This window comes from Toxotes jaculatrix, chromosome 2 (genome assembly GCF_017976425.1).
Source record: "Toxotes jaculatrix isolate fToxJac2 chromosome 2, fToxJac2.pri, whole genome shotgun sequence".
Taxonomy (NCBI): Eukaryota; Metazoa; Chordata; class Actinopteri; family Toxotidae; genus Toxotes; species Toxotes jaculatrix.
In genome coordinates, this window is record NC_054395.1 from 4,516,254 (window position 1) to 4,535,743 (window position 19,490).

A 19,490-nucleotide genomic window follows, 5' to 3' on the forward strand; every position below is an offset into this window, starting at 1 on the left:
TAGAAATTGTAATCATGTATGGTCACGGTACAGATGGGTCACACTTCTTCCCTCTGTCTCTGTTATAAGCCAGGACAAAGATATTCCACAGCAAGACAAGGCACAATTATTTATATAGCATATTTCATTTACAAAGAAATTCAAAGTGCTTTACAGAGTGCAAAGGAATATCAGAGCAGGAACAGACTTCAGCGACTATAACATTAAAAGTTTCTCTTCTTATGTGTAATATTTATTGATGATTACTAAGATTACTTTAACACTTAGTTTACCTTGAATTACGGAAGTGATGTTCCCGGTGTAGGTGGGTGTGGAGAGTGTCCTCGTGCTCTCACTCAGACCCGCCCCTCGCTCCTCCCCCAGCATCGCCCCTTGTCCAAATATGGAAACTTCTGGCTCCAAAAAACCAACATGGCGATGGCCAAATAGCCAAACTCGAAGCTTTAAAGCGGCTGTTCACAAACCACTGCGGTAACGTCACGCTGGGTTGCCACTTGGTGCACACGTCTGTTTATGTGATGACACGAGCTAGACTCCGCCCATGTGTTTTGGTTCCGCTGTCACGTGACAGATAACGGCCAGCTAATTTTAGAAAGAACAAGTTCTGAAAAAAACGATAAGAGATTTCAGCGCTCTTGCTGCGTTTCATAGCCAAGTAAGAGTTATTATAACCGCGTCTTATTGGATATAACAGTTCCCTACTTAAATCGCCTCTGTAGCGCTGAATATTATTTCGAAAGTTTAAAGCGGAAGTTGTTTTTCCAGCAGCCCTGCTGACCGGGAATGAACCGTCTCACTGCTTGACGTTAATTAAAGATGGAATCGCCAGAAAACCTGTCCGGTCAGGCGGTCGGTGGTGAGCAGGATGCGACCCAAACCTCTGTGGACATGGACACCGCAGTGCTGCTACTGGGAGCGGGAGTAACAGCCGTCACACATCCACTGTTATATGTGAAGCTGCTAATCCAGGTAGCTGATGTAGCAAACTAGCTAACAGTAGCCAGAACAAAACGCCTCTGCTGTGTTGTTATTGACTCCTTCTTATGTCACCTCATGCTGCAGTGCACTTATTCAGATTAGCAGATGGTCTTCACATCCACGGTCCTTATCTGAGAAGGGGAGTCCTACTGCGGTGTCTCCCTCTGTTAACAGGTTTCAGTGCAATGGGGTTCAAAAGTGCGAGTATCTGCCAGATTTGTCAGTATTCATGCAATTTTCGGTCAGTAGTTTTTCTCAAATAAGACGACATAATTATTCACATGCAAATATGTGAAACGTTTTCTCGGTTTTGACTGAGAATGGCCCTGGCTCTCACTGTGTAGTGGACAGGTGGAGGCTGGATATTCAGACACTCGGCCCTTTGTTGTTCCTTACACAGTAAAGCTGCACTGATGCAGACACAGACACTTTCACCATCTCATCTCACCATGTTTGTTGCCTTGTGCCAAGCGTTCCCACCTGTTACCTGTCTTTTATCATGGCTACCTGCCTGTCTACTTTTGACCTTTTTTTAGCTTGTTTTTGAGGCCTTTAACTCAGCCTTGCCTTTTTTTTTTTTTTTAGAATTGTTTGACTGCCCTATCATTGCACACTCCATGACTAAGTAAATATTTACCCCAATCTATGTGTGTAATTGTGAGGAAGTTGAAATGATAATAAAACTACACTGAGGAAAAGCAAGTCATAATACATATGCAGGTATGATTTTCTATATAAACTGGGCTGGATGAGGGAGTGAGTGACAGGCAGAGTCAGGTGAAGACTGGGGCAGATACACAGAGTGGTCGACAAAGGGGAAATAAAGGCTTTGGAAGGACAGGACATGTTAGTGAAGAACGTGTTGGTGAAGAACAGGGAAAACAAACTAGACTCGAAGGATTATGATTAGATGAAGCAGAGTCAGTTGCAACTGTGACAGAATTTAATTCAAAATCTGGAGATGGTTCATTTAATGTGAAGAGGTGAACTTAAAATTGCTTTGATCGGTCTCTGAAAGCTGAAAGCTTTAGATGAAAAATCATACTGGGTGATTTTAACCCAACAATAGGGAATGTACAAGCAATCTAAATATCTAGACAACATGAGAAAGGCAAGAGGCAACCTTTGGTACATGCATTATATGGATGGTCCCTAACTTCAGCTCACCAGTTTCCCTTTGTACTGGCAGCTTGAGCAAGGTTTTGAAAGCAGTATGTTTCAACACAGGATTGTGAGGTAAAGATATGACCTGCACAGACTCAGTAAAGCTTTATTATGTAATACACAACAAGTCTGGTGGAGACTGATGATCTTACTCAGACAGGTTGAGGATTAACCTCTTCAAACGTCTAAATGTTCAACATCCCACTGGGTTAGGGTTAGGTTTAATCTCAATCACTGTTGTTTCCAGGTGGGACATGAACCTCTTCCCCCAACTGTGGGAACAACTATGTTTGGAAGAAGAGTCTTATACTTGCCTGGCTTCTTCTCCTATGGTGAGTGAGGTGTGATTATTCAATATCCTCTTGTTTCACTGGACATAGATGAAGAGCAGCAGCTGACAGGAGATGAATTTGTTTTCAGCACAGCACATTGTGAAGGTGGATGGAAAGAGGGGGCTCTTCCGTGGCCTCTCACCTCGTATTGTATCCAGTGCCATCTCCACCGTGGTCAGAGGCAAAGTTAAACAGGTAAGCAAGGACTGAGACTAAGACTCTGCAGGTATCATTAAAGCTGAACAGGTTATTTTCTAATATGAAGGCTGAGGTTAATATGTTTTTAAACCATGTTGTATTTAGTAGTCATCAGCACATTCCCAGAACTGGACTCGGTTTAAACCACGCTCGACTTCAAGAATAAACTGAAAGAGATTGTTAACGTGGAAATAAAATAATTCCTCCAATGTAAACATAGGTTTACAGTTTTCCTTCAAATAGTTAAACAGATCAACTGCGTATCTTTCAGAGAAAGTCTTACATGAGTAAAAGGTTGTTTTAAAGAATTGAAAGTTCTGGGTGCAGTGAACGGTCTTCAGAGTAATTTCTTCATTCAGCAGGTGGAGCTTCTGTCTAAGAGAGATGACCTGCAGACTTCACTCAGGAAAGTGGTCAAGGAGGTGAGAGGACAGCTGCTGCTGACTTCTTTCATTGAGAGTCTAACTGAAGTGATTGAAGTGCAATGTTCTCATTATACTTACTGTCTGCTTCCTGTTGGACATTTTGCTATTTAAATGTATGAAATGAATCTATTTAAGTAGGTCACAGTGGCAGGAGGAAAGAGAACATGGTACTAAGTTCAACACAATAATAATAATAATAATAATAATAATCATCATCATCATAATAGGACTGATAATAAGACAGTGCTGGGCTATATTTTATTCAGCCAGATTTTCTGTACAGTCACTTCTGCTAGTTCATATTTATTTACATTTAAAAATTGAAGGCTTTGGCTTCTTTTGTTGAAAAAACATGTTAATATTCCTCACAGCAAGGTACCAAAAAGTATTGTTTCACTACTGCTACTACAAGAAAAGTGCCCTACTCAACACATTAATCCATCAGAAAATGAAGAGATGTTTTCCTCATACTGTACATTTTCTCTCTTCAAATTGTTTTCCTCTCTCCAGACCACACATGAGATGATCATCCAGTGCCTGTCCAGAGTAGCCACTCATCCTTTCCATGGTATGTCCTCCACCATGCTGCGCCAAATGTCAGACTATTGTGAAAATGTCCAGCAATGTCTTCACATGTCTGAGACTGAAAGATGTTCAGTTTGACAATGTAACCCTGACACTGGGAAGCTGAAACCAGGAAACCCCTTTTTTTTTTTTTTTTGGTTAAATGACTTAAAGGATTACACCGTCCATTTTCTGCTCCATACACCTGTGTGTCATGTTATCTGCATATACTGGCTGATTGGCTGTTTTTGTTTTCCTTTGGCAGTTATGTCAGTGCGTTGTATGGCCCAGTTTGTCGGCAGAGAGGCTAAGTATGGGTAAGACTTGGTATGATGCTGCAGATATGACTTTACCACTGAGAAGAGCACAGAGAAAAGCTCAAATTCAGAACTTGCACATGTTAATGCAGTTTGTGTCACGTTTGCAGTGGGCTCTTCAGTTGTATGATCAAGATTTTTAAGGAGGAAGGAGTTTCTGGATTCTATGTGTGAGTCATATCATAATTTCACTGTTCATCAGTAACACTCTTACTACATATTAACCTAGATCTTAGACCTCCACCAGTCTGAACAGTGTTTTGTGTGTTTGCAGTGGTCTCATACCCCATGTGCTGGGAGAGGTCCTCTTCCTGTGGTGTTGTAACCTCCTGGCTCACTTTATTAATACCTATGCTGTAGACGAAAGTGTAAGTCCACCCCCCCCCACCCTCCCCTCATATATACTACACTGTCTTTTAATAGGAGAAAGGATGGTTGAAGAGAGAGTGTAAGACAAGCAACAACAGGCCGTCAGTCTGTGATGATAACTATATATACTGTATATATGTATAAGCCTATTGAATGCACATTTCTTCCCATCACAACTATTTCCTTCCTTCAGTAAATCCATGGGAATACATTATCAGCCTCTGTTAACGTCTCAAACTATTTGCATGATCCTCCCTTAAATGCAATGAGGAGAAAGGCACACCTTGCAAACACACACAAAGGACACACACCCTAGTGCTCCTGTTTGACAACTACACAGCATGTGTTTGAGGCACAGTGTGGCACATCTGTGCATTTTTTTTTTTTTTTTTGTATTCAATCGCTGTTACATTACCAGTAATGAAATGAATGAAAAATGATCAGGTCAGATTCCTTCTGTTCCTGACTGGGCTTTTAATATGAAAGCATCTGCAGGAAGTGTTGGGTTAATAAGAAACCGCAAAGTAGAAGCAATGGAAATGATCAGTGAATGAAAAGTGTGTGTGTATGTTACAAAGACAATCAGAGCAGCAGAGAAGTGAGTATGATGTAACTGTTGTACTGATTGAGTAAGAAACTGAACTTACTATGAGAGCTATTATAGTACAAGTAATTCCATTTCCCCTCAGTTTTTTTTTTTTTTACCTGGGCCTGTATTTATCAAGCAGGAAGTCAGTCCTAACTGGTCAAAAATTCTCTGTGATGGATTTTTAGTCCTACTTTTATCAACTCTCATAACTGTCGGACCGTATTTAGGAGGCAGAGGCTTCCTCACCTGTGAGCTGCCGGAGGTGGGGTTCCACATGATGAGGACAGTTATTTGTTCTGTCAAAAACAAATGACTTTTGAGACCGACGCATGATTTTTCTACAGAAACCCATGTCCTCTCAGTGTTAACTGTAGGGCGAGGGGAAAGCAGCCGTGACGCAGTGACAGGGCTTTAGTATTGGACAGTGTTAGGGTGTGTTTCACAGCACTGAAATACCAGTGTTTTCTCACATGGAGAGAATGTAGAAGGAGTGTGGATGAAAGCGACAGTAGAGGAGAACATTCGGCTACAATCTTCAACATCAGCATCGCTGTGTGTGTGTGTGTCTGTACAGTATGAGCAGGGTGTGGTGTGTGTGTGTGTATTATAGCTTATAAAAGCATGTGGTTGAACAGGACTGTCAGGATCATTTCATGCAGCTGAATCATACTACACACGATTTGAATTTTATATCCAGGCCGCATTGATGTTTTAAGGCACTTGAATGTCTTACCAGTTTGATGGTATATTATGTCATCATATTTTTCATTTACTGTATAACCTTGATCTAAAGTGGTGTTAGTTTCCTTCTTTAGTTTCGAATCACCACTGCAGCACATGATCATAAAGTCTCTGTGTAGAGTAGGAGTGTTTTCCAGTATGATTCCTGGCAGTGGTTCTGAGATGCTTCATAGATACAGGCCCTGGTCTTTGTTTGTTTGTTTGCTCTGGCCTCCTGGAATCAGATGTGAAGTTGTCAGGATCCTGTTCTGGGTAGTGAGGTGAGCTCAACCTAGTCCGGTTAATCCAGTCAGGTTGTATCGGGTATGAATTACAAAGGTCTGTCAAGTCTTGTTAATTACAGGTAGATTATATTTCCTTTCATTCACTAAGTGAAATAACTTTTCATGTAGTTAAATCCCCTGTTCTGTGCAGAGCCAGTTCACTGTCACCTCTCTCTTTGTGTGTGTGTGTGTGTGTGTGTGTTGCAGTTCAGTCAGGCCTCAGCAGTAAGAAGCTACACTAAGTTTGTGATGGGCGTAAGTTCAACATTCAGACAGTTGTTTAAAATAGTTCTCCTGTGTTTCATTACTTCAGATTCACACACTGGGTTTTTTCCTCTAGATTGCAATAAGTGTTCTGACATATCCGTTCATGCTGGTGGCTGATCTAATGGCAGTCAACAACTGTGGGTGAGTCCGCCCTTCATTTCTAAAATCCCGGCTACAGTCCTGACGCTTCATTCTGATTGGTTGTGCTTTGTGTTGTCAGCCTGGCTGCAGGTCTTCCTCCTCGCTCTCCCATCTTTACGTCCTGGCTGCACTGCTGGAATCACCTGAGTCACAAGGTACGTTCACTCTGCTGCTCTCTCTGCTCATTCAGAGGAAACGCTCAGCTCTCACCTCAGACTGGATGAGCCTGAGTGATTCATCCAGTGCAGTGACACCAAAGGACACTAAAGACAGGACACACAGGCTTTTTCAACCTGGGTCTTATTCTCATAGTTGTCTCTGTTCTGACCTGTCTCCTGTCTTTACACCTGTCAGACACAGGTCTCAGGGTGGGGCTGTTTGCAGCCGGGTTGGTTGAGAACCCAGAGAGGAAAAGCACAGAGTTAAAGACCACAGTAACCAATACTGTCTTGGTTACCATGGTGACCTGTGTGGTTAAAAGAGAGCGAGGTGCTGGTGTTCCACTTTAAAACAATGCTTCAACTTTTAGTTTTCCGTGGTAATTGATAGCAATTCAGTGCTCTTTTATTAATCTGAGAATTGAAGTGAGGGTACAGCAGCTTAGTCTGGATTCCAAAGTGTTTCAATCTGTCTGTTTGTCAGGGTCACCTCTTCAGAGGATCCAGCTTCTTTTTCCGTCGGGTGCCTGTGACCTCCTTGCCCTCCATCGAGGACTGACAACGTCATCATCGCCTGCTGGGGACGTTCGCCGTCCTCCTGCTCAGAAACCTATTCCAAAGAGACCCCCTCCCTCCCCCCCAACCATCCCACCCCTTCCCCTCCAGCCTGTCAGCCTCTCTCCGCTGGTGGCATCCAGATGTAGCAGGAGAGCAGCAGAGACCCAGCTCATGGAGTGCCAACGGACTTTTCGTTACAGGAGCTTACGTTGAGTTCAGTGCGGGTGAGGACACATCCACGGTGCAGCGCTTCTGCTCTTGACTGCCAAGTGTGTCAGTACACTACAACTCTGATTTCATGTCTTCCTCTCCATAGCAACAGCTGCTGAGGCTCATGGGTACTGCAGTAAAGTCTGATCTCTAAGTGGAAGAACAGCTGATGCTCAGAGCATGGATTCCTACAGACCTCACTGACCTTACTCAGCTGATATGATGATAATAATGTGATGATAATAATATGATAGGGAATAATCAGCCTGTCACACAGTAATCAGTGTTACAAGCTGCGCTGTGCAGTGTGATAGTGATAGTGTAATTAAACTAGGTGAGTCTCCACTGTGACTCAGACACAGAAACACAAACAGCAGCTCGTTCTGTGTTACACAGAGAGACGAGCAGCTGATCCCAGAGCAGTGCACACAGAGCTGATCTGTTTAATGTCACTGTGTAAACAGCGGTGGATGTTTGTCACTGTAGCAGGAAGCTCTGTCCGTCGGTCACACTTAGGTTAAAGAACCGCTCAGATATTTGACCAGTGATCCGGAATCTGTGCCTGAGTTCTGCCCTGAAAACAAAACACCAACCAACTTTATATAAGAGGGAATATCAGAGTCTGATACACATGGTTTTATCATCCTTATTTAACATTATTCTCAGTTTGTCCAACAGACTCATGTCCTGAACTGTTTCACATCTAAAAAAAATGTTCTCAGGAAAAAAAAAGAAGCTTCTGCTCATAGTGTTTTTACTTCTGATAAAACCATTGTAATGTCGTAGTGTTTGCTAAAGAAGAATCTATCTGATTCCGATGGAAATACCTCCCCCAGCATCGCTCTGATAAACACACGACAACCAGTCAAACAAGTATTAACAAAATAAATCATCCTTCATGTATTAAACCTCTCTGACCCCACTCCACTTCCTCCCATCAGCCTGTCATTACCAGTCATTAACGTCCCACCCACACCATCCTGAGTGTCAGTCAGATGCAGCCGCTGGAGGCTCAGATTGATCAGGATACACTGACCTGAAAAGGCTTCGTTCTTTCTCTGCAATTCAGAACTTTTTTTTAAAGTTTAAAGTCAATGATTCCAAAAAAAAAAAAAACATGGGAAAAAATAATTATAAATATATAAATATATGTGTGGCAGAAGTGCATGGAAAATCCCTTTACATGATTATGTGTAGTCGTACATTTCCTAAATTTTAATTTTATATCCTGAAGTTGTCAGAATTTTCTTTTTGCTTTTTGTGACGTTCAAATATTTTTATGATAAAAACTTCTTTTAAAATTCCGTAACACACAACCTGTGTTACGTTCAAATGTGTCCCCACAGGGCTGGTTTAACACCACACCTGTGGATGTCCTGGTTGGATGATGTGTGTGTTCCCTGAAGGAATAACCTGCCACATGGTGAATGGATGATGTTCTGTCTGTCTGGGTGTTTTGTTTTTTTTTTTTTTTATTCACAGAATTGTGTTGTGATTGTTCCTCTCATTTGTTTTTCCCTTAGTTCTTATGGAAATAAAAAATTTCCAACTCAGCAGTGTTCAGTTCATGCTCATCTCTTGTCTCATTATCAACAGCTACTTCAGAGTTATAAAAGTTATGGTGAGATTAAGTTAAAAGTTTTACTAAAATTCTGAGATGAAGATCTGCTGTATTAAAGCATGTAATTACTAAAAAGTATGGAACTTATTTTCCCATACTTTTTTGTTATTTAATTCAACCAAATAAAGATGCAAAAACCGCAGTCATCTCCAGCGGAGGTGTGGATATAATCAGCTCTTTAGCTCTCCATCATAACTGTTAGTAACACCAGACTGTCCCGAGTGGCAAAGAACTAGGTGAAAAGGAGACAGTGAAGGTGGAGAAAAGTTGGACTAACCCCTAACCCATGTACAGAACAGAGCAGGAACGTTGCAGCTGATGAATCGAATGTTTAAAGCTGGATGCAGCTTCAACAAGCACAGGAGGGAGAACGGTAAGAATAAAAACTATACAAAACAGTAAACAGCTACATACAGCAGTGTTAGTATGTTTTTGCACTTATATTTGGACTTTTCCCATATGTCTGTATGTATGTCCTCATATGAGGCCTACCTCAGTCTGTTTGGAGTACAGGTAACAGGAGTCAAAACCTGGCACTTGAATATTTTTGCTTTTAAGTTTCAAAAGTTGTCCTGTTTTTAGGGAGTCTCATCTTGAGTCCTCACTGGGACCTCAGTCTGACTTCAGTCAAAGCTCAAGTGGACACAGCACTGCTCTGGACTGTCCTCTGAGTGCTGCACGTCCAGCGCCGTCCTCCTAAATCCCAACGAAGAAACCGAGCCACCATTCATTCAAATGTTGTGAAGGAAGACACAACACAGGAAGTGCAGAGTAATTCATTGTCAATAGCAGAAACAATACAACAGCCACACGCTACAAAGACAACAGTGGTTTAAATAATGTACACTCACTTTCCCATAACCCCTCAGCGTGGTATATGATGACACCAGCACAGCAAACACACACACACACACACTCATCTGAGCAGTAACTGTAGAAAACAACATACAGACCTTCAAGCAGCCCCACACTGCACTGGTGTTACTGAGCATGATCACATCATCACCCACCATCTGAAATCTCACCCGCTCTCTCTCTCTCTCTCTCACACACACACACACACACACACACACACACACACACACACACACACACAAACACACACACCAAGTGGCATCATCAATAAAACCATTCCACATGCTCTATTGCTTTAAGCCGACTCATCTGCTGTTTGGTAAAAGCATGCGGAGCAGGAGCTTTGACCCCTGCCATAGAAAAAAAAAAGCTCTGCTGTGTGCTTTCCTAACATCTGTTACAATGTGCTGAGCTTCATCTACACACTACCTGAACGCACAACGTTGCTATAATAGACAATCGGAAAAACCTTCAGACTGAACTGTTATATATGGAAGCTCATTTCTGCCAAGAGACGAGGGGAAAAAGACGAAGACGTGAGGAACGACAGCAAGTCACAACTAAGAATTAGAACAGAACAAAGCTTAGCATTTTTTTAAAAGTCACAATTATAAAATACTTCATCATGTCTGAAGTCAAGCAGAGAGAAACGTTGGACGTGTCATTCTGACTCATCTATACAAAATGTATATTATCATATAGGAAAAGTCAAAATTTTAATGTACGAAGTTATGACATGCTACACAATTTTATTTTGAAATGTGATATTTCAGTAAAAAAATTCTGACTAAGTCTAAAATAAGAAATTTACTATGTCAACAACATAATAGTATGTTCATAATTGTGACTTTGGAAAAAAAAAAAAACATTTACCATTCCAACATTTCATTCCAGGGGAAATAAGCTTCCATAGTTATACCTCGTGTCAGGGCAAAGATGACCCAAAAAAAAAAAAAAATCCAGACTACATTCACACAAACAGCATTTTGGAATTACTGTGGCAAAATTATTGTGACTCCATAAAACTTCATCTACATTCATTCTGAATGACAGCATTTTGGATATTGTGTTCACTGGAAACTGTTTAGCCCTGTGCTCACTCCACTGCTGCTACACGGTGGAGTCACTCTGTCAGACGCTGAGTGAGTGTCTCTCAGAAAAAAACAAAACAAAACATCTAAAGCAACAAAAGCAATGCTAAAAGCTTCCCTCCTGCTGAAATCAACTTCAAGCCTCTTGACCTCAGCAATGAACCATCACACTGCTACACATCTATATCTATATATATATATACATATATATATAGTTCATCAACCTAATTCAACCTAACCAATCCAATGTCCTGTGAACACATCATCATCATCCGAAGGAGACCTGACCATTTAAACAAGAAACTGCAACAGAACTGAAACAAAGGCTGGGGGGGGGGGGGGGGGGGGGGGCAGAGGGTGGGGGTGGGGGGGGGGGGGGGGGGGGGGTAACAGCTGAGCAGTCTGACACCATTTACACCATCAATCATATCTCCACGTCCAGGATCATGTGCGGCCATTTCTCATGAAGTCGTTATTTATTCTCATAAAGGCCACACACGTCTGAGATCTCATTCAGACTCAATCTGAAATATTAAAAAAAAACGCAGCTGCGACACGTCTTTCCAGAGACAATGTCCCCGTTCCTCTGGGTGAGACACACACATCACGCTGAACGAGGTTCCCGGGCCAACCAGCCCCAACCCACGACAGACAGTGAGAGGCTGACAGCCGATGGGGCTGAGTGCTCTGACCTGCAGCAGTAACATATCCATTCATACTGCAGCTGCTGAGTCTGAATGGGAGGATGTGTTGACTCATTACACGTTAGTGGCATGAAAATGGTCAAATGGAGACACTTTTGTGTGGAAATGGTGACAGTCTGAGATGCAGCAACCCCCCCACCCCGGCCCCCCGTTAAAACCCACGTGTGGACACAACTTTTCTTTTCTAGTCTAATAACACAAACTGATGAGCTGTAGGCCTGACTGGACTGGAGCGGGATCAAACATCCCATAAGGTGCTAAACGGTAACTGAACGTGAGTGGGTCACTGTGAAAATGTAACAAGGCTCTTGTGTTTGTTCCACAAAATGCATCATTCTTATATATTCACGCGTTTCAACAGGCAAATCTTAGTCAGCAAATAATAGTCTATAAAAAGCCACAGCTCTAAGTTCTAAGACGTGACGTGACGGAGAGGCGGAGCAGAGACGTCGTTCAGCTCACAGGTCTTTGGTTAGGTGGTCTGAAGAAGCCAGCAGCACTTTAGAGAAGCCTCGCTGCGAGAAACATTTGGACAGAATCCCTGAAGAGCACCTGATTCACTTCAAGTGACGACTTAATGCAATGTTTGAGTTGATAAGTCAACATGAAACGGTGAGCGGAGAGCGGATGTCCCGGTTTATAAAGGTGAGGGACGCCCGGTGGGACTAACAGACTGCTGCTGGTTTGCAGAGAGGGAATGTAAATGATGCTGGTATCAGAGTGAAGACATCCCACTGCATCCACTGCTTTAAAAAGCCAGTGGAGAGAATCACAATCAATCACTTTAATCCCAGTTTCAGTCTTCGTTGTTGAGCTGGAAGTAGGAAGGTACCCTCGGAAGCATCGGAGAAAGTGAAGACCTGCAGAAATGAAGGCAGCGGTTCCTACAGTGGAAAGCAACGGATGAAACTGAGCCCTGTTATTACTTTAAAGAATCCTCGTCAGTCAGGTGACAGGGAGAACAGGCAGCGTTCTCCTCTCAGGGCTGAAGTTCTTTACACAGCAGGGGTTTGGACAACTCGTTCAGGTTTCACGGTGGTGTTGGTGCTCATCTCTTCCCTGACTTCATGTAGGACGGTATAGCTCCTCGGGCGGTCAGGCCTTCGAAGCGTTTGTAGGTGTAGTTGATGAAGACCCAGTCCTTGTTCTTCAGGTCCGCCTCGGTCTGGTTGGACACCTGGGTGGCTGAAAAAGACGAGGAGGAGGAAAAGGGTTTTTAAGAATTTCACAGCAGAGGACACAAGTATGAAATGTGTGAATCAGAAACAGGTGGAGTACTTGTTGGGGTGAGGATATCTGAATCAGGGAACTCATCGAAGTTGGAGGTGTCGTCGATGCTTTTGATCTCTATGGGAATGGCAGCAGGTCTCTCCCTGGAGGACAGATCGGTGAAGTTAGAGACAAGGTTTGGACAAATCACAGAGTGAAATATTGCATTTTCAGAACTCAGCAAGCTGTGAGAGGATCAGTGGATCATCTGAGCTGGTTAACATGTTAGACTTAAACCAGGATCAAAGATTTGAGCTGTTTCATGAAGCCAAGTCAGAGCTGAAACACAGACTGAGACATGAAGCACTGATCACATCAATCCACCACAAAAAATAACTGACACAATAAGACAAAACTGGTGCTCACAGCCACAGACCAACAAATATTCAGTACTCTACTGCGCATCAAAGTACGGACAACTGATTTGTTGACTCGCAATATACTCACACAAGTAAACTTATGACTGAAGTGACCAAAATATTGATTATCTAACACCAAGGATAGATTTCACATGTCTCCATTTCAATATCTGTCCCTAACATGAGCATTTGAAGACAGTCCTCACCTGATATGGTCGTAATCCACCCCCTCAAAGAAGGGATTGGATTTGATCTCCTCCACACCTGCAGCCCCGATCCTGTGCTCCTCCTCACAGCAGAACCTGCTCACAACATGTGTTCACTTAGCATCACACACACAAACACACACACAGTGACTCCATACAAACTGCTTTAGGTGTTAGGTGCTATTAGTTAACTCTGACATGTTCACAACAATACAATATATCCATTGTCCTTATGCAATGCAAGTACAAACACAGGTATCAGGGACTGATTAGCTGCTGCATCTATGACTAGGCAGCATGTGAGAGTGATCAAAGATGAACGGAGGTGTGTTCCTGCCTGAGGATGAGGTCTTTGGCCTTCTCTGATATAGGAACTTCTGGGGGAAAGGTGAGCGTCTCTCGCCAGTTCATCACTTTCCTGTACGTCTCCTGAGGCGTCTCTGAGCAGAACGGAGGGTAACCTGCAGACAGCCAGGAAAGCAAACACCCATCATCATTTAGACCACATCTGGTCTGGTCTGAAGGCCCCTGAAGGCAAATGAAGGTGGCTATTATTCCATCACGTCTCTGACTCATTACCTATCAGCATCTCATACATGATGACACCCAAGCTCCACCAGTCACAGAGTTTGTTGTATCCATTCTGCATGAAGACCTCTGGAGCGATGTAGTCTGGGGTTCCCACTGTGGAGAAAGCCTGAGACACCACAAAGCACATTAGAGTACGTTCATCCATGAACCAATCAGGATTTAGGAAAGTCTGAGTCAAAATGTGTGTGTCTGCTGATGTTTCCAGGTCACTGTCAATCAAATCTGATTCGACCACAAACACACACACAGACTAAGGTTTTAATAAATAATAACTAACACTCTTTGTCAGACACTGCTGCTCATTTAGGAACAAATTTTTAAAAGTAATAGAGAAATATTTGGTTTTTGGAGGTTTAAAAATCAAAGACATGAACTTTTACGAAAAGATTCATTCCACTGAAAATATCCCCTCGTCTGTTCACCTGTTTTTTTTAGTTCGACAAAACCTGACAGCAGGAAGTGTCTTGCCTTTCCTGAAAGCTGAAGCCAAATGAATTTAATAAGGAATTCAAAAGGATTCAGATTTCCTGAATCATTTCTTCTTGGGAAAATGTTTTACCTCTGGTGAAGGTAAAAACCTGCTGTGTATATTCACTTGCTAATATTACATAATTGTCATAAACAGGGATGAGAAGCCAGCTCTTGACATGTTGACATATGTCCAAAACACCGAGAAGTGTAATCACATGTGTTCAGACCTACCAGCTGCCTCCTGTTCCTCTTCCAGGTCTCTGCTTTCCTCTTGGAGTTCATGTTCTGGAAAGCTGTGGAGACAGGACCGGCTCGGTATTAAAGGTCGTGACCCTACTGATGCATTAAACACATGGATATCACACACATGTGCTGAATCTGAACCAGTATGGACTCACTCCTGGTTCATTTTAGCTGGAAAACAGTTTAATTCTACAGGGATCCATTATATGAATAGAAAAATGACACACTGGTTGTTTTGCTGTAATGAGTCAGCAAACATGAATAAATGCGAGTGGCTGAGGTTGCATGCAAGCTATAGTTGATAGAAATGGAAAAGGTTGCCTGACTTTGCTTACTGAGGTCACTGGGCAGGCTGTGGTTCAGGTTTTTGTAGAACTCCGTACGGTGAGCCCTCTTCAGGCCAGTGCACAGACCGAAGTCAGACAGCTTCACATGACCCTGGAAACACAAAGCACACTATTATAACAACTGAATCTGCAGCACACAGTACGAGCCCACTCTCAAGAACTGAAGGGCTGCAAGCTAAGTCTCCCACGCCGTCATCATCATCAAGAGCAAATGAAACCACAGTAAAGCTCAGTGTGTGATACATGTGCAGACTGGGGAAGGTAAAAACAGGGGTTCTGACTAAATCCTGTGTGACTGTTTTTCTATGTGTTCTTTCCTACTTTCTCTAAGGCTGACTCCTCTTTCATTGTTGTATAACAAACAAAATGTAAACCAACATTATGCATCAGCTTTACACAGAAATAAAGTTGAAATGATGCAGTCATTTGTTCAATAGGAAGTCCAAGAAAATCTGAAAGAGGACAGGATCATTGTGATGGAGAAGGCTTTTAAACATCAATCACCCTGGAGTCCAGCAGCAGGTTGTCAGGTTTGATGTCTCGGTGGATGAAGCCCAGCTGGTGGATGGAGTCGATGGCCAGCACCGTCTCTGCTATGTAGAACTGAGTGGCCTCTTCTGTAAGGGTGTCCTTCTTCATCAGCAGGGTCATCATGTCTCCTGCGGATACAACAGAATGGATATGGAATGTTTGTAGAAGTGAGACAATCCTGTGGTGTCAAAGGCTAGTGTGTGTGTGTGTGTGTGTGTGAGTGTGTGTGAGTGTGTGTGAGTGTGTGAGTGTGTGTGTGTGTGTGTGTGTGTGTGTGTGTGTGTGTGTGTGTGTGTGTGTGTGTGTGTGTGTGTGTGTGTGTGTGTGTGTGTGGGGAGGGAGGGGGGGTTGGTTCATACCTCCAGGCAGGAACTCCATGATGAGGTACAGGTTCATCTTATCCTGGAAGCTGTAGAACATTTTGACCACCCACAGGCTGTCTGCCTCTACCAGAATATCCCGCTCAGCACGGATATGACCAACCTAACAGACAGACAGGCAGGCACACACACCAAAACACACACAGATTCAAAGATGCCCAACAGAAGCAACAGTCATATTCCTGGGTGTGTATTTTGCTGCCTCACCTGTTCTTTCTCCAGCATGTCAGCTTTGCGGAGGATCTTCATGGCATACACATGACCTGTGTCTTTCTTCTGCACCAGACGAACCTGGAGGCAAACAACAAACACAACAAAGCTCATACCAACCTGACAGAGGCCTGACCAATGGAAAAAAACAGACACTTTAAAATAGTGCTGAAATACAGTTGGTGGGTTGGTGGATTTCAGCTACAAAAAAAACATTTGGAGGAGCAGATAGTGAGGCAGAGCTGTGGCTCTGTGTTCTTATTTAAAGAGCTCTGGTGAGGTCAGTGTGGTGGTCTCTGTCTCAGGTGAGACAGTATGTCTCTGCTGTTTCAAATGTCAGAAGAGTATTTATCTCATTTCACTGGGTATAAATGAGAAGTGAGAGTTTTGTGACTTTGTGTTTTGCACTCTGAGGATCACATTTGCACATGGGAATAATGTTTTAGGTAACAGGTTTTTACCTCTCCAAAAGCTCCTCGGCCAATCACCTTCAGGGACTCGAAGTCCTCCAGACCCAGTCGAGTACGTTTCAGACGCAGAAACTCTGTCTCTTTCCTTGCATGCTGAGAACGCCGGATACGTTTCTGCAGAGCACAAACCCCACTTTTAAATACACACAATTCTGTGTGACATACACTCGCTACTTGACATCATTCTTAGCTAAATGATGGATGAAAATAAACAGATCTACCTATCAAATTTTTGTAGTGAGTTGTAAAATAGAAAAGGAGTTCAAAAATTCCAAACTCTTCCCTCAAGCTACACTGCTCTGAATGTAAGACATCTGCCACATCTGTACAGTGGGGCAGCACTGCATCGAAAACTCGTGAGGACAACCCTTATAAATTCTTACTGTTCACTCAAAGAAAATAAAAATCAATCACTTTACAGCAACGCTGTGACAGAACTCAAAACCTCAGTTCCCACAAGTGAACTCTCCCATATTGGTGCAGAGCATGCTGGGAAAATACTGGACGTGTGTATCTGTCACTCACCTCTTCATCAGCTAAGCCTTCCTGATCCATCACTTTCTCCAGCTTCTGCTGTCTGAAAAGACAATTTGACTGTTACCATTGTTTTATAGCTAGAGTAATAGTGCATGCACATCCCATAATATCAGTTACATTTGCAATAAGGCAGAAACAACAATTGAGTGAAAAAAAAACAAAACAAAAGCAATATCCAGAAATCACTGTCAAGCAAAAGGAGATATCAGTTATGTATCAGTCGAAACCTGATAAATGTTCATCCTCTGGCTGACAATAAAAAACAAAAAGCAACAAAAGCATCAATGTACTCTGATGTAATCTATCATAACGGGAAGTGGCCTCAGCTAAATTCTGACATAAACCACAACCCCTGATGAAAAACAAGCACAAAAAAAATCATATTTATTTGTATGTATAAAGTATCTCTTAATCTTAACCTTAATTTTAATGTATGTGTGTGTGTATTAAAGTATAAGCAGAGGAAGCCATCATTTTACTTTAACACTGTTAGAATGTTTTAGCCTGGAATTAAAACCTGAAGGTGGACAACACATCAGTGCAAAGTGCTGCAAAAACTCCATCTGATCTGAAATCTGTGGATGTTACCTCATCTCTCTCTCCTCGTGCTGGGCGATGAGGTTGCTGTAGAAGTTCTCCAGGGTCACTTTGGCCATGGTGACCCGCTCCTTAGTGTGGTTACTCATGGAGGAGCACGAGCTCTGGCCGGTCATCGCCATGCTTTACCTGGAAATGTGCAAAGACGACAAAGTGGGTGGACAGCCACCCACACTACACTGTCCACACTACTGGAAAATTATGTCAATTCAGACTGCTGCCACACAGACTGAGCAAAAAAGAGGAAGAAGTCTGCTGGCTCTACTGCCTGACCAGAACAATGTTGATAACATTGTGACAGCAGTGCAGTTATGAAGCAATGATGGGGAAATCTAATTTGTGCAACTGATAATGGTGGAGTCCTGTGAGAAAGATGGAAGCTTTGAGGCTGACGCTAACGTTGATCAAATAACTGCACAACAGGTGTATTTGTAATTGAAGCCTGTATAGTTAATCTGTTGCTGGTGGTTGTGGTGCGTTATTTGAAAATATGGAGCCTGTGCAGCAACTGCAGTAACTCAGTTACAGCTGTTTGACTGACCAATACACAGTAACTGCTGCAGGTTATAGTGGCAAACTTTGCTTCCAAAAGTTTTGAAACCAGTGATGCCAACCTCTTGGCATAAGTAAACGATTTTCTTCTGTTAATGTTAGAAAATGTAAGAACTTGCTAAGTATAATCTAAACAACATAAACCATGCAGTAAGCATGAATGGAAAGGCGGAACTCGTGATATCAGCGAATAATGAGAACGGGAGCTTTGTAATAATGATAAACAAGTACATATTTAGCGTTTCATAGAAAATGGAGTTAACGTTACATTTGTACAGAATCTGAACGAGAACTCGTCGCGTCGTACCCACAAAAAGGAACAAGATATACAGTGTTGGTGTCTATTCAGAAAAAATGAATGATGAAGTTTGGCTAATCTTGTTCAGCTCTTGTCAAAAACAGACCGACCGAGCCAGTGTCAACAACACGTAGCCTTAAAGTTGTTCGTTAGCAACGTAGCCATTCATGCCATAAACTATCTAAAGAGCAACGGATTATGAATAGATAATAATTTAACTGAATACTTAACGTACTTTAACGTGATCTTGGTTCAATTACAGTTTATATGGTTAAGTTTGCGTAGTTTCCGTTAGCCTAAAGCCTTAAAAACAAAAACTTTAATCGGCTAACATTAGTTAGCTTGCTAGTTAGCTATTAAAGTTCCTGGGTGCGTGAAGTGAGCAGAGAAAGTAAGAATAATACCGGATACTTCACTCAAAATAAGACTCCAGTTTTTAGAAACGACCGTTTCATACCCTGGTCGTTATTGTGAATTTTATTTTGAAAGCTTTCGTCGGAAATTCTCAATATACATTTTCACGAACTTGACAACCCGAAGTTAACCAAAGCAAACAGCGAAGGGAAAGTTAGCTAGCCAACGTTAGCTACTTATGTGCTAAAATACCTTGAGTCATTTGTTTTGAAATACAACAGTATAAGAAAGAATATGTCGACCGCTCGTTTAGTATGATAATGATCTAAAGCATAACAAAAAACACACGGTCTTTTAGCCCTTTTATTCTGTATTTTTTACTTGGTCTTTGTTCGCTTACCTTGGTCGAAGGTGCGGTGTCTGCCGTCTCTTCCTCTGCGTTAGCGAGTGTTGCGTCACCGTCAGTCAGAAGTCAGTGGGACACCTAGTGGCCAAAGCCTCTTCTTCTTTGTGGTTTTGCCTCCTGTACT

The 19,490-nt window shown here is 42.5% G+C and overlaps 2 protein-coding genes across 5 annotated transcripts; one reads left to right on the forward strand and one right to left on the reverse strand.

Moving 5' to 3' along the window:
* Positions 1-816: 816 nt before the first annotated feature.
* LOC121198665 (mitochondrial carrier homolog 1-like) lies at positions 817-8,412 on the forward strand. 3 transcript variants are annotated; one of them, XR_005896359.1, is made up of 13 exons: positions 817-969; positions 2,390-2,474; positions 2,563-2,669; positions 3,032-3,094; positions 3,608-3,665; positions 3,927-3,978; positions 4,089-4,148; positions 4,253-4,346; positions 6,148-6,195; positions 6,281-6,348; positions 6,428-6,503; positions 6,991-7,288; positions 7,381-8,412. XR_005896359.1 is itself a non-coding variant. In XM_041062948.1 (12 exons), the coding sequence occupies exons 1-12, from the start codon at positions 817-819 to the stop codon at positions 7,063-7,065; spliced, it is 939 nt and encodes a 312-aa protein (XP_040918882.1). In that variant the 3' UTR covers positions 7,066-8,412. The 3 variants fall into 3 exon arrangements, 2 of the variants coding, with proteins under 2 accessions (XP_040918882.1, XP_040918892.1); XM_041062948.1 differs by having other exon boundaries at positions 6,991-8,412; XM_041062958.1 differs by having other exon boundaries at positions 3,035-3,094; positions 6,991-8,412.
* Positions 8,413-9,655: 1,243 nt separating this feature from the next.
* LOC121198434 (serine/threonine-protein kinase 38) lies at positions 9,656-19,415 on the reverse strand. 2 transcript variants are annotated; one of them, XM_041062596.1, is made up of 14 exons: positions 19,361-19,415; positions 17,748-17,885; positions 17,148-17,199; positions 16,614-16,736; positions 16,150-16,233; positions 15,922-16,045; positions 15,536-15,690; positions 15,020-15,122; positions 14,673-14,734; positions 13,959-14,076; positions 13,717-13,840; positions 13,380-13,475; positions 12,824-12,918; positions 9,656-12,730 (listed from the first exon to the last, which is right to left on the reverse strand). In XM_041062596.1, exons 2-14 carry the CDS (start codon positions 17,876-17,878, stop codon positions 12,594-12,596), a joined length of 1,404 nt encoding a protein of 467 aa, XP_040918530.1. In that variant the 5' UTR covers positions 17,879-17,885; positions 19,361-19,415; the 3' UTR covers positions 9,656-12,593. The 2 variants fall into 2 exon arrangements, with proteins under 2 accessions (XP_040918530.1, XP_040918520.1); XM_041062586.1 differs by having other exon boundaries at positions 15,011-15,122.
* Between the last annotated feature and the right edge of the window lie 75 nt (positions 19,416-19,490).